The sequence below is a fragment of the Hyla sarda genome, chromosome 4, assembly GCF_029499605.1.
Source record: "Hyla sarda isolate aHylSar1 chromosome 4, aHylSar1.hap1, whole genome shotgun sequence".
Classification (NCBI taxonomy): Eukaryota; Metazoa; Chordata; class Amphibia; order Anura; family Hylidae; genus Hyla; species Hyla sarda.
In genome coordinates, this window is record NC_079192.1 from 12,564,779 (window position 1) to 12,577,706 (window position 12,928).

Here is a 12,928-nt window from a genome sequence, read left to right on the forward strand (position 1 = left end):
GCGCATTAGAACTGTACACATGGCGCCCACTGAGAAGTCGCCGCAGAGCGCGGCCAAGGCAACATGGCGCCCTGATTCTGCGGTCTCCCCTGTGCCCTCACAGAAGGGCTCGCAGTGTGCTAGCACCCAGCCACAGCAAATGGCCTTAGCTCTCCTGGCTGCCCCTACACAAGCCCACAGTGGAGCTTCATGCACCGCAGCACTCACACAGATGAGCTCCTCTGCCAAAGCTGTAGTCATAAACTCTCGCCCTCATCCACATGAGATGGACTGCTCAGACACCCCACCTCCTTTTCCTCTCTCTCAAGCTGCAGTACCAGCATTATCCACGGCCCTGATGGTACAACATGCACAGAGAAGAAATACTGCTGTTCTATCTACCAATGAGGGTCAAGTCACTCCTAGCTCCCACCAGTCGCCTATAACTGTTTCTGTGATTGCTAATACCTGCACATCATCTGTATTACCTCTCACGCCTGTCCCTGGCCCCCCTGCTCGAGACGTCACTGACTGGGCCACTGCGATGGACTCTGACGGACCTGGCTCTGGTCGCAGATCTCATGATTCTTCTGACGGGAGTGATAAGCCTGACTACTGGGATAACTGTCCTCCAGCCAAAAAGAAGTTATTTATAACCCCCAGGAAATACTCCCAATCTCGACATGCTGAAAATACCTGTTCTGACTCGCAGGGTACGGTTGTTGGCACCCCCCGCCACAACTCTGCTCAAAGGATACTTATGAGGCTTCAAAACCTTCTTCTCTTGTACCGCACCTGCCCTCCCCTAAAATGGCTGCCAACACCTTAAAGGATCATCCTGAGCTGCAAGCTCTGTTGGCTCTCCTGCCTACTAAGATGGATTTGATTTCGCTAGCCTCAGACTTAAAAGCTTCATGGAAACAAGATTTGAAACCAGTGAAGGTGGAAATTAAAAAACTCACCGCGCAAGTGCGAGACCTAGAGACTTTTCAAGCTACGGTTACTGTTCAGATTCACACCCTGCAGGAAACCACGAGAAGTCTCTCTCTACAGCACGCGGCGACCATTGAACAGATAGATGACATGGATAATCGCAACCAGCGAAATAATATTAGGCCGAAAGGCCTTCCTGAAACGGTGCCCCCACAGGACTTGTCTTCCACTCTTCAAAGGCTCTTCAATGAAGTCCTAAAGAAGCCACCTGAGAATCCCATCAAACTTGATAGGGCACACAGGGCTCTTAAGGCGAAGAGTCCCGACCCCAACAGACCACGGGATGTCATATGCCGCGTCCATCATTACCTCCAAAAGGAAGAGATCATGAACTGCGCTAGGCAGATCAAGACTCTCACCTATAATGGGACTACTGTACATCTCTACCCGTATCTCTCTCTCCGCACGCTCAAATTAAGAGCCTCCTTGAAGCCTTTATTGCAGATGCTCAACAGTGCTCAGATAGCCTATAGATGGGGATATCCCTTTTCTTTGATCACCAAACACGGGACTACCACTGCATCACTGAGACGTTCAGATGATCTTCCTGGCTTCCTGTCAACTTTCCGACTGCCTCCTGTTGCACTACCGGAATGGGATCTACTATATCAACCGTATTCACTGATGCCTCACCCTGTCTCAACCCGCCCTCACTCTCAGAGGGGATGGACGACTGGGACTCCCACTGGACCCCTGCCTCAACGCCAGAAGAAAAGAACCTGACTTTCTGCATAAGTAGTCTGCATAATGATATTTTGCTCTACCTGGTTTGATTTTTCCCAACTGGGGGCCCTTAGTGGAGCTTCATGCTCAGGGTCCTCCTCCTGGGAAATTTCCCATAGTTGATATATTCTGGTTGATCCAATACCTTATCTGTTTTCTGTGACATTGCTAGATTTGTCCTACAGTTAGTTTGTCCTACACCCATTACGTATCAGAGGGTGTTGTACCCGACTAGATTTCTATAGCCTATACCACCCGATAGTCCCTCGATCATTACCGTGATCGGGGGGGAAAAATGTTTACATATCGGCCTTTGCGCTTGTCCAAAGCGTTTGACACAGTTTACTCCCTATGACCCAGAGTGTTCGTGCTTTCTGCCCGGCGCTCCCTCTACGTACCCCCACTAGGCCGATGGTCGGACTGGTTCTGACCTTTCTCTTGGCCCTTATGGCCTGCTCTTTTAGTACCTCTGCATCTGAGTCTGTTCGGACGCTTCCTTTTCTTCTGCCCTCTCCTCATTTGCTCTTCTCCTTTTTCTCTTATGACAGGCTTTTTCATCCACTCCCACCTGTGCCTTGTGAGCCGGACGTCTGGAGGACCCCTGGACCCAAGGGTGAGTGTTGCATTCCCTTACTGATACACTATGGCAGCTAACATCAAACTAGCCACTCTGAACGTGAGGGGCTTTAACACACCTGAAAAGAGGGCACAGACATTGTATACATTTCATAGACAAAAAGTGCATATCTTAGCGCTCCAAGAAACTCACTTTAAAATAGACCACCTCCCTAAGCTGTCTAACCGATACTACACACAATGGGTACATAGCGCTAACCCGGAGGCCAGAACAAAAGGTGTCTCCCTGGGTTTTCACCGCTCCTTATCAATAAACATATTGTCCTCTTCCGTTGATTCTGCAGCCAGATACGTTTTCGCAAACTGTGAGCTCTCTGGCCAGCGCCTTACTGTTGCCACAATTTACGCGCCTAATCATAGCCAAATTCCCTTTCTCCTGAAAACTTTAGACACGTTACTTGCTTTCGCACATGGACCCATCTTCCTGTGCGGTGATCTAAACCTCCCACTGTTTCCCAATGTTGATACCTCCTCGGGATGCTCCCACATCTCACATCGGCAGCTCTGCTGCCTTAGATTGAAACTTTGCATGCTACAACTGAGCGATGTCTGGAGGGCACACTACCCTCAAGGGAGGGACTACACGTACTAATCCCCACCTAGACAATCATATAGTCGGATCGATTACATTTTTTGCTCCCACCACCTCCTTCCCTCTGTATCGTCTGCTCGGACTGGGCTCATAACCCTGTCCGACCATGCTCCGGTCTTTTGTACCTTTACCCTCCCTTCTTTTGTCAGGCCCCATGCGTCTTGGAAGCTTAACGAGTCCCTCTTATTGGACCCTTTGTGTTTACAAGCCTTGAAAGAAGCGATCTTACATTTTAGCTCCGATCATGATTCGGACCCCTCTACCCTCCTGATTAAATGGGAAACACTTGTGTGTCCTTCGGGGAGTGCTTGTAAGTCATGGGGCCAGACTGAAGAGGGAAAATGGTGCCAAACTGACACGCCTCCTTACTGAACTAGAATCCCTTGAAACAAAGCATAAACTGTCCTTACAAGATGTGGTATACCGCGACATAATCTGGGTTCGACATGAACTCCTAGAGTTCCTAAATAAACAGTACCGACATTATAGACAAATAACGGGTCGTCTTTATTATGAATGGGGAAACAAGTCGGGACGGCTTCTGGCGAACGCTCTCAGGGAGAAGAAATGTAGACTTTTTAATCCATGCATTAAATCTACTTCGGGGGAACCCTCCCACCTCACCCCTGATATCCTAGAGGCGTTTCGCCGATACTATTCCGACTTGTACAACCTGCCAAACCCACATACTGCCTACTCCCCGGGAGTTGTTCCCCCCTCCCTCGCCAAATACATTGCAGACACCGCTCTACCTACTCTGCCACAGGAGATTGCCACTGACTTGGAAGCCCCCTTCTCTGTGGAAGAACTGACCTCTGCCATTTCTTCTCTGCCAGCGGGGAAAAGCCCAGGCCCTGACGGCTACACAGCCAAATTTTATAAAACCCTCTGTGCTGACTTGTCCCCTAAACTCCTACTTGCGTTTAATTCTATCTCAAGCGATACACCACCCCCACCTGCCTTCTTGAAACCTTTCATCATGGTAATTCCCAAAGAGGGCAGGGACCCCATGCTTTGCTCCAGCTACCGCCCGATCTCATTGCTCAACGTTGATGTTAAGCTGTTTGCCAAGCTCATTGCAAATAGATTGGCAAACCACCTGGGGTCCTTGATACACCCGGATCAGGTGGGCTTTGTCCGCGGCAGGGAGGCAAGGGACAACACTCTCCGTGCTTTCTCCATGGTTCACCTTGCATGTCAACATGACATACCTCTCCTCTTGTTCTCCCTGGACGCGGAGAAAGCCTTCGACCGGATAGACTGGAAGTTTTTACAGGCAACGCTCTCGCAAGTGGGATTGGGTTCTGTGATGAAGTCTCGCATTATGGCGCTATACACTAATCCCCATGCACAGGTACGTGTCAATGGCCAATTGTCCGCTCCCTTCCATATTGGTAATGGCATGAGGCAGGGTTGTCCACTCTCTCCCCTCCTGTATGTATTATGCATGGAGCATCTTTTGGTTGACATAACACAGAATCCTGACATTAGAGGGGTATCTCTGTCCTCGTGCCATATAAATGTTTTGCGTATGCAGACGACCTGCTACTGTTCCTATCGTCCCCAATTACCTCCCTCCCTTCCCTCCTCTCCACTATCCGAACATTCTCAAATAATAGTAATTACAAGCTTAACGCCTCCAAGAGCGAGGCCCTCAATATCTCCATTCCGGACAACATTGTTAGGACACTACAAACCTCATTCCCCTTTAAGTGGCAATCAGGCTCCCTTAAGAAACTTAGGAATACGGGTCCCTGCTAACCTGGAAGGCACCTATAAAGTCAACTTTCCTCCATTGCTGACTACCTTGCGGGCAGACATGGCCAGGTGGGAGCGCAGAGATTTCTCATGGATTGGGAGAATTAATGTTTATAAAATGAACATTCTTTCATTATTGTATCTGTTTGCCTGCATCCCGATACATTTACCCCGCTCCTTCTTTAGGGAGGTCTCTGCCCTCCAGACTGGCTATGTATGGGCCCATAAACATCCCCGAATAGCTAGATCCATCCTTATCAGAAAGAAAATCGAGGGAGGCCTTGCCCTCCCTGACCCTTTCTCGTATTACCTGGCGGCAGTCCTTACGAGAGTATTGGATAGCTTCCACCATAGTCGAGATAAACAATGGGTGACTCTAGAACACTCGCTAGCGGGCCTGGATCCCAGATCATTGTTATGGCTCCCAAAATGGTCACCCCGCTCCCGATTGTCCTCCGGCCTCCCGCCCATAACGCGCTCCATTCTGTATGCTCGCTCGACGTACCTCTCGAGGTCGTCGTTGTTCTCCTCAGATGGCCCACTGATGCCCCTTTTTAACATGAGCATCTTTCTTCCAGCCCAGATGCCCCAGACGTTTCTTGCTCTTTCACGTTTGGAGAGCCCCACTATGGGTTCCTTGCTCACTCCGTTGGGACTAAAACCACTCTCAGACATCCTTGGAGACAATCCCATTTCCCCATACACATGTTCCAATACTCACAATTGCGTCACTTTTATCAGGCCAATAAGCTGAGGCTAAACCCACACCGTCCGCTCAAGAAACTTGAACAGCTCTGCACCGCCCCATCTCCCATTCCCATCTCCCATACCCTCCTCCTCGATGACATCTCCACAGACCCACTACCTTTCCGGTTCTCGTGGGAGAGAGAGCTGGGGCACCCTCTTTCGGATGAGGATTGGAGCAAGGAGCTCTCATCGTGTCATAAAATGTCTATCTCTTGCAAGGCGCAGGAGACAAATTATAAGATCCTTACCAGATGGTACAGAATACCGTCCTTATTGTCCCGTATCTACCCCACTCTTCCTGATGTTTGCTGGAGATGTGCTAATGGCAGAGGGACATTGATGCATGTCTGGCTCACCTGCCCAGCACTTGATGAGTTCTGGTCGGGTGTCTTAGCTATCATATCGCGCCTTGTCTCCACACCGATCCAAAAGACGCCAGAGTTGCTTCTCCTCTCCATCATACCCACAACGTTTTCCCATCACTCCCGCAAACTCCTAGGCTTCCTCCTATTGGCAGCCAGAACTGTAATCCCCAGGTTGTGGAAATCCACGACCCCTCCCTCAATATCGTCCTGGATGCAAGAAGTATCCCACTTCTGTAGGATGGAAGAACTTACAGCTGATTCCAAACGACATTATGATAAATTCTATTACGTATGGCAACCCTGGTTAGATTACATGTCTACTCCTGACTTCCTCCAGGCACACTAGACAACAGGCCCCTCTAAGTAGACTAAATATCTATAACACTCATGTCCTTTGTGTGGTGTCGCCCGGGTCAGGGGGTTCCTCCGTTGGGCGTCCGGTTTGCAAGGTAAGTCCCTTCCTTAAGCCTGTGATACCTTTCTCGCCTCTCCTACCTCCCAGCCTTCTCTTATAGACCTCTCTTTTTCTTTTATTCTTTTATTTTCTTCTCTTCTTTCTCCTTTGCTCTCTCCCACTCCTTCTCCTCCACATTCTTTGTAATACCAGTTTTTGCCACCATATGAGTCACACTTAATTTCTCTTAAAGGGATAGTCCAGTGGTGAAAAACGTATCCCCTATCCTAAGGATAGGGGATAAGTTTGAGATCGCAGGGGGTCCGACCGCTGTGGCCCCCTGCAATCTCTCTGTACGGGGGCCAGGCTCTCCGGCCAGATAGCGGGTGTCGACCCCCGCACGAAGCGACGGCTTACACGCCGACTCAATACATCGCTATGGCAGAGCCGGAGATTGCCGAAGGCAGCGCTTCGGCTCTGCCATAGAGTTGTCTTGAGGGGGCATGTTGGCCGCCGCTTCGTGCGAGGGTCGACACGCCCCCTTCGCGCGGGCTGTCGGAGCCCCGTACAGGAGATCGCGGGGGGCCCCAGCGGTCGGACCCCCTGCGATCTGCAACTTATCCCCTATCCTTAGGATAGGGGATAAGTTGTTCACCACTTGTTCACTACTGGACTACTCCTTTAAGGCTTATGTATAGTTGTAGTACGAGTGTCCAGATGCTCTCCAACATTGAATATTGTTACGAACACTTGAACCTCGTAGCTGCCCGGTTATTCTCATGCTTCCCATAATGTGCTACTCAGATGGCTACCCATTTTGACTGCCTGGGACGTGTTGTCCCCTGGCTACTGCCCTGATTGCTTTTCTTGCATGTTGATATGGCATTTACTGATGACTGTTACTGACTTGTTCTCTCACCATGTGAAATTTAATAAACTTCTACTTTAAAAAAAAATAATAATAATAATAATGAAAAAAATATTAAAAGTATTTAAAAAAATATTTTTTTAAGTATTTTTAAAATAGTAAAAAAATAAGTAAAATATAAAATAAAAAATAAAAAAATAATAATAATAATAATAATAAAAAATAATAAAACAAATATTAAAAATATATTTTGGAAACATTATGAAAGGAAGCCAAAGATTTCTAGTTCTGCATTCAGCACATATGGGGCAAGTGTCTGAAACTCATAAATGTTCCTGCTCTCGATTCTAGACCTTTTATTTGAACATCCTATTATAATAATACTACCATTTTTCACAATCAACACCACCCTCTAGGTCTTATCCCTATGTAATAATTCTCATATACTACACACACAAAAATTCACAGTCACAGAAACTCTCCATTCTTCTACTTTCTTTTTTATTAATATATAAGACACCTACCACCTGAGAAAGGCGTATACCTGAGCAGGTAGAAGCGTCCGCAGTGACGCGCAACTAGTAGCCTTCGGTGGTGTGCCCCGCGTCTGAGAGCCGGCGGAGAGTCGGTGGTGTGCCGGCTCTCACTCCCCGCTATGGATTCGTAACCCTTCGTATCTCCACAGCTGTTTGTTGCAAGAATAAATCTCTCTGCATGTATACTACAGTCCGGGTGAGTGCAACTTCTTTCTGTCTTGCTATATCATTGCTTACTGACTGTATCTATTAGGGGAGTGTCTGATAACATGTTTACTGACTGTATCTATAAGGGGAGAGTCTGACAACATGCTTACTGACTATATCTATTAGGGGAGTGTCTGACAACATGCTTACTGACTATCTATTAGGGGAGTGTCTGACAACATGCTTACTGACTATCTATTAGGGGAGTGTCTGACAACATGCTTACTGACTATATCTATTAGGGGAGTGTCTGACAACATGCTTACTGACTGTATCTATTAGGGGAGTGTCTGACAAAATGCTTACTGACTATATCTATTAGGGGAGTGTCTGACAACATGCTTACTGACTATATCTATTAGGGGAGTGTCTGACAACATGCTTACTGACTATATCTATTAGGGGAGTGTCTGTCAACATGCTTACTGACTGTATCTATTAGGGAAGTGTCTGGCAAGATGCTTACTGACTATATATATTAGGGGAGTGTCTGACAACATGCTTACTGACTATATCTATTAGGGAAGTGTCTATCAACATGCTTACTGACTGTATCTATTAGGGGAGTGTCTGACAACATGCTTACTGACTGTATGTATTAGGGGAGTGTCTGACAACATGATTACTGACTATATCTATTAGGGAAGTGTCTGACAACATGCTTACTGACTATATCTATTAGGGGAGTGTCTGACAACATGATTACTGACTATATCTATTAGGGAAGTGTCTGACAACATGCTTACTGACTATATCTATTAGGGGAGTGTCTGACAACATGATTACTGACTATATCTATTAGGGGAGTGTCTGACAACATTCTTACTGACTGTATCTATTAGGGGACTGTCTGACAACATGATTACTGACTGTATCTATTATGGGAGTGTCTGACAACATGATTACTGATTGTATCTATTAGGGGAGTGTCTGACAACATAATTACTGACTATATCTATTAGGGGAGTGTCTGACAACATGCTTACTGACTATATCTATTAGGGGAGTGTCTGACAACATGATTACTGACTGTATCTATTAGGGGAGTGTCTGATAACATGCTTACTGACTGTATCTATTAGGGGCGTGTCTGACAACATGCTTACTGACTGTATCTATTAGGGGAGTGTCTGACAACATGATTACTGACTGTATCTATTAGGGGCGTGTCTGTCAACATGCTTACTGACTATCTATTAGGGGAGTGTCTGAAAACATGATTACTGACTATATCTATTAGGGGAGTGTCTGGCAACATGCTTACTGACTATATCTATTAGGGGAGTGTCTGACAACATGCTTACTGACTACATCTATTAGGGGAGTGTCTGGCAACATGCTTACTGACTATATTACGGGAGTGTCTGGCAACATGCTTACTGACTATATCTATTAGGGGAGTGTCTGTCAACATGCTTACTGACTATATCTATTAAGGGAGTGTCTGACAACATGCTTACTGACTATATCTATTAGGGGAGTGTCTGACAACATGCTTACTGACTATATCTATTAAGGGAGTGTCTGACAACATGCTTACTGACTATCTTTTAGGGGAGTGTCTGACAACATGCTTACTGACTATATCTATAAGGGGAGTGTCTGACAACATTCTTACTGACATTATCTATTAGGGGAGTGTCTGACAGCATGCTTACTGACTGTATCTATTAGGGGAGTGTCTGATAACATGCTTACTGACTGTATCTATTAGGGTTGTGTCTGACAAAATGCTTTCTGACTGTATGTATTAGATAAGTGTCTGTCAACATGCTTACGAACTGTATCTATTAGGGGAGTGTCTGACAACATTCTTACTGACATTATCTATTAGGGGAGTGTCTGACAACATGCTTACTGACTGTATATATTAGGGGAGTGTCTCACAACATGCTTACTGACTATATCTATTAGGGGAGTGTGTGACAACATGCTTACTGACTGTATCTATTAGGGGAGTGTCTGACAACATGCTTACTGACTGGATCTATTAGGGAAGTGTCTGTCAACATGCTTACTGACTGTATCTATTAGGGGAGAGTCTGACAACATGCTTACTGACTATATCTATTAGGGGAGTGTCTGTCAACATGCTTACTGACTATCTATTATGGGATTGTCTGATAACATGCTTACTGACTGTATCTATTAGGGGAGTGTCTGACAACATGCTTACTGACTGTATCTATTAGGGGAGTGTCTGACAACATACTTACTGACTGTATCTATTAGGGGAGTGTCTGACAACATGCTTACTGACTATATCTATTAGGGGAGTGTCTGACAACATGCTTACTGACTATATCTATTAGGGGAGTGTCTGACAACATGCTTACTGACTATATCTATTAGGGGAGTGTCTGACAACATGCCTACTGACTGTATCTATTTGGTGAGTGTCTGACAACATTCTTACTGACTATATCTATTAGGGGAGTGTCTGACAACATGCTTACTGACTGTATCTATTAGGGGAGTGTCTGACAACATGCTTACTGACTGTATCTATTAGGGGAGTGTCTGACAACATGCTTACTGACTATATCTATTAGGGGAGTGTCTGACAACATACTTGTTGACTGTATCTATTTGCCCTCCTGTGATTATAGCCACAACTTTACATTCATCCTTATGTGTACTAAAAAGTTTAAAAATAACAGAGCCAACAAGACACAAGTTTACGTACACAGTAGGGATCGACCGATAATCTGTGGAGGTTAGGGCCAATAGCCGATAACTTATACCGATATTCTGGTATAAGTTATTGGTTATTTATCCCCCCCCCCTCCCGCTAAACGGCTGCAGATCATTGATTTAAAGCGGGCGCTTTAAATCAATGAACTGCAGCGGCTTTTACGGTGCCATAGACTGCCGCCGCCACCCGCTTCTCTCCCCCTTAAGGTCCGGGGGTACTCATGAGTCCTATCACCGCCACAGCGACCGCCCCCTTCCCCACCACTGCGCCGCACCCCCCACCGCACCGGCCCAGCCCCATTGCCTCCCCCATCCCCGGTTTTATAATTACCTGTTCCCGGTCCGTGCTACATCGGGCTCAGGTGGCGTCCTCCTGAGCTGTCACTGTGCGCACTGACGGTGACGTCGCGTTGAGGACGTCACTCGTCATTGCGCACCGCACAGCGTAACACAGGAAGCAGCAGGAGCCAGAATTAGTGTGGCCCCCGGGAACAGGTACTTATAAAACCGGGGATGGGGGAGGCAATGGGGCCGGGTTGGTTTGGTGGGGGGTGCGGCATGGTGCGGTGGGGGGTGCGGCACGGTGCGGTGGGGGGGGGGGGGGGGTCGTGGTGGGTGGTGCGGTGTGGTGGGGGCGGGGCGGGGAATTATCGGATTGTCGGCAAGGTAATTGCCGATACCGAGAATGCCCAAAATCATGAATATCGGCCGATAATATCGGCCAAACCGATAATCGATAGATCCCTAGTACACAGCAGTGATGGGCGCTCATATCACATATAATATCACATACAAGAAATTTAGGGCAGAAGTTTTTATTAATGATTTTATTCATGAGATTTTGATTTTAATTTTCATTATGATGATGCTTTAGGTTTAGCAACATCTAAACTTGACATCATTGAGCTGGGTGTCATCTTCTTCTGGACCTTGTGATGGTTCCAATCTGGTTTGGATTGCACAGATACCACTTGAGCATTTTCCACTGATTTTCCCAAAAGTTCCCAATTGGCCACCCTTTGGCTCTAGAACTGTGGAATCTGAACAAATCATTAAGATGTTGTTGGCTGCTGTGTCATCTCCTTCATCCTGCGGTGCCTGAACTCTCAAGATAAAATATTTAAGATTTCCACTGGGACACCAATACTCGTCACCCCAGGTCCCCGCACTGTGGAGAAAGACACATAGGTTAAAATGACAGTAACTCTTTGATGTAAATGCTTATTTTACTCTTAAAAAGGATAGAAGCACACACTGAATTGATGGCAAAAAAGATTTTGTTGTATGATATAAATACAAAAACAATTTACATTTTCCTTTAACCTCTTAAGGACAATGGCTGTAAATGTGCATCCTTATGCGATGGTACTTAACGTACCAGGACATACATTTATATCCTGCACATGATGCAAGTACTGGACCGATGCTTTTATCATGTACGGCCGGTCATGGCTTTTATCATGTACGGCCGGTCCTGGCTTCTATCCTGTACGGCAGGTCCTGGCTTCTATCCTGTACGGCCGGTCCTGGCTTCTATCATGTACGGCCGGTCCTGGCTTCTATCCTGTACGGCCGGTCCTGGCTTCTATCATGTACTGCCGGTCCTGGCTTCTATCATGTACTGCCGGTCCTGGCTTCTATCATGTACTGCCGGTCCTGGCTTCTATCATGTAAGGCCGGTGTCGGCTTCTACCATGTAAGGCCGGTGTCGGCTTCTATCATGTATGGCTGGCGCCAGCTTCTATCATGTATGGCCAGTGCCGGCTTCTATCATGTATGGCCGGTCCTGGCTTCTATCATGTATGGCCGGTCCTGGCTTCTATCATGTAAGGCCGGTCCTGGCTTCCATCATGTACGGCCGGTGCCGGCTTCTATCATGTATGGCCGGTCCTGGCTTCTATCCTGTATGGCAGGTCCTGGCTTCTATCATGTATGGCCGGTCCTGGCTTCTATCCTGTACAGCCGGTCCTGGCTTCTATCATGTATGGCTGGTCCTGGCTTCTATTATGTAAGGCAGATCCTGGCTTCTATCAGCAGCCAGGTACCCACCAATATTGGCCGACATTAGCGATTGCGCTGATGTCTGCCATTAACCCCTCTGATGCCGTGATCAATACAGATTGCGGCATCTGCGGCAATGCAGGTGTTCTAATGGATGATTGGATTGCCCACGTCACTGCCATGGGGTCTGATCATCCATGAAGGTGGACGGGGGTCCCCATCACCTGCTCTGGCTATCATCCTTGCTTCTCTGGTCTAACATCAAGTAGATCAAAGAAGATCACAATTATACTGATGTTACGCCGAGCGCTCCGGGTCCCCACTCCTCCCCGGAGCGCTCACAGCGTTCTCCTATGCGCAGCGCCCCGGGCAGACCTGCCGACCGGGTGCGCTGCGATAATGTTTCCAGCCGGGATGCGATTCGCGATGCGGGAC

At 47.2% G+C, this 12,928-nt stretch overlaps 1 protein-coding gene across 1 annotated transcript in view; it reads right to left on the reverse strand.

Moving 5' to 3' along the window:
- Window positions 1-11,299: 11,299 nt before the first annotated feature.
- The window catches only part of LOC130367252 (vitelline membrane outer layer protein 1 homolog), a gene marked incomplete at its 5' end in the record, with an annotated part of 259,043 nt that continues 257,414 nt past the window's right edge, over window positions 11,300-12,928 (reverse strand). Inside the window, one exon of the mRNA XM_056569657.1 lies at window positions 11,300-11,660. Coding sequence (XP_056425632.1) covers window positions 11,369-11,660 — 292 coding nt within the window. The remainder of the gene's footprint in view (window positions 11,661-12,928) is intronic.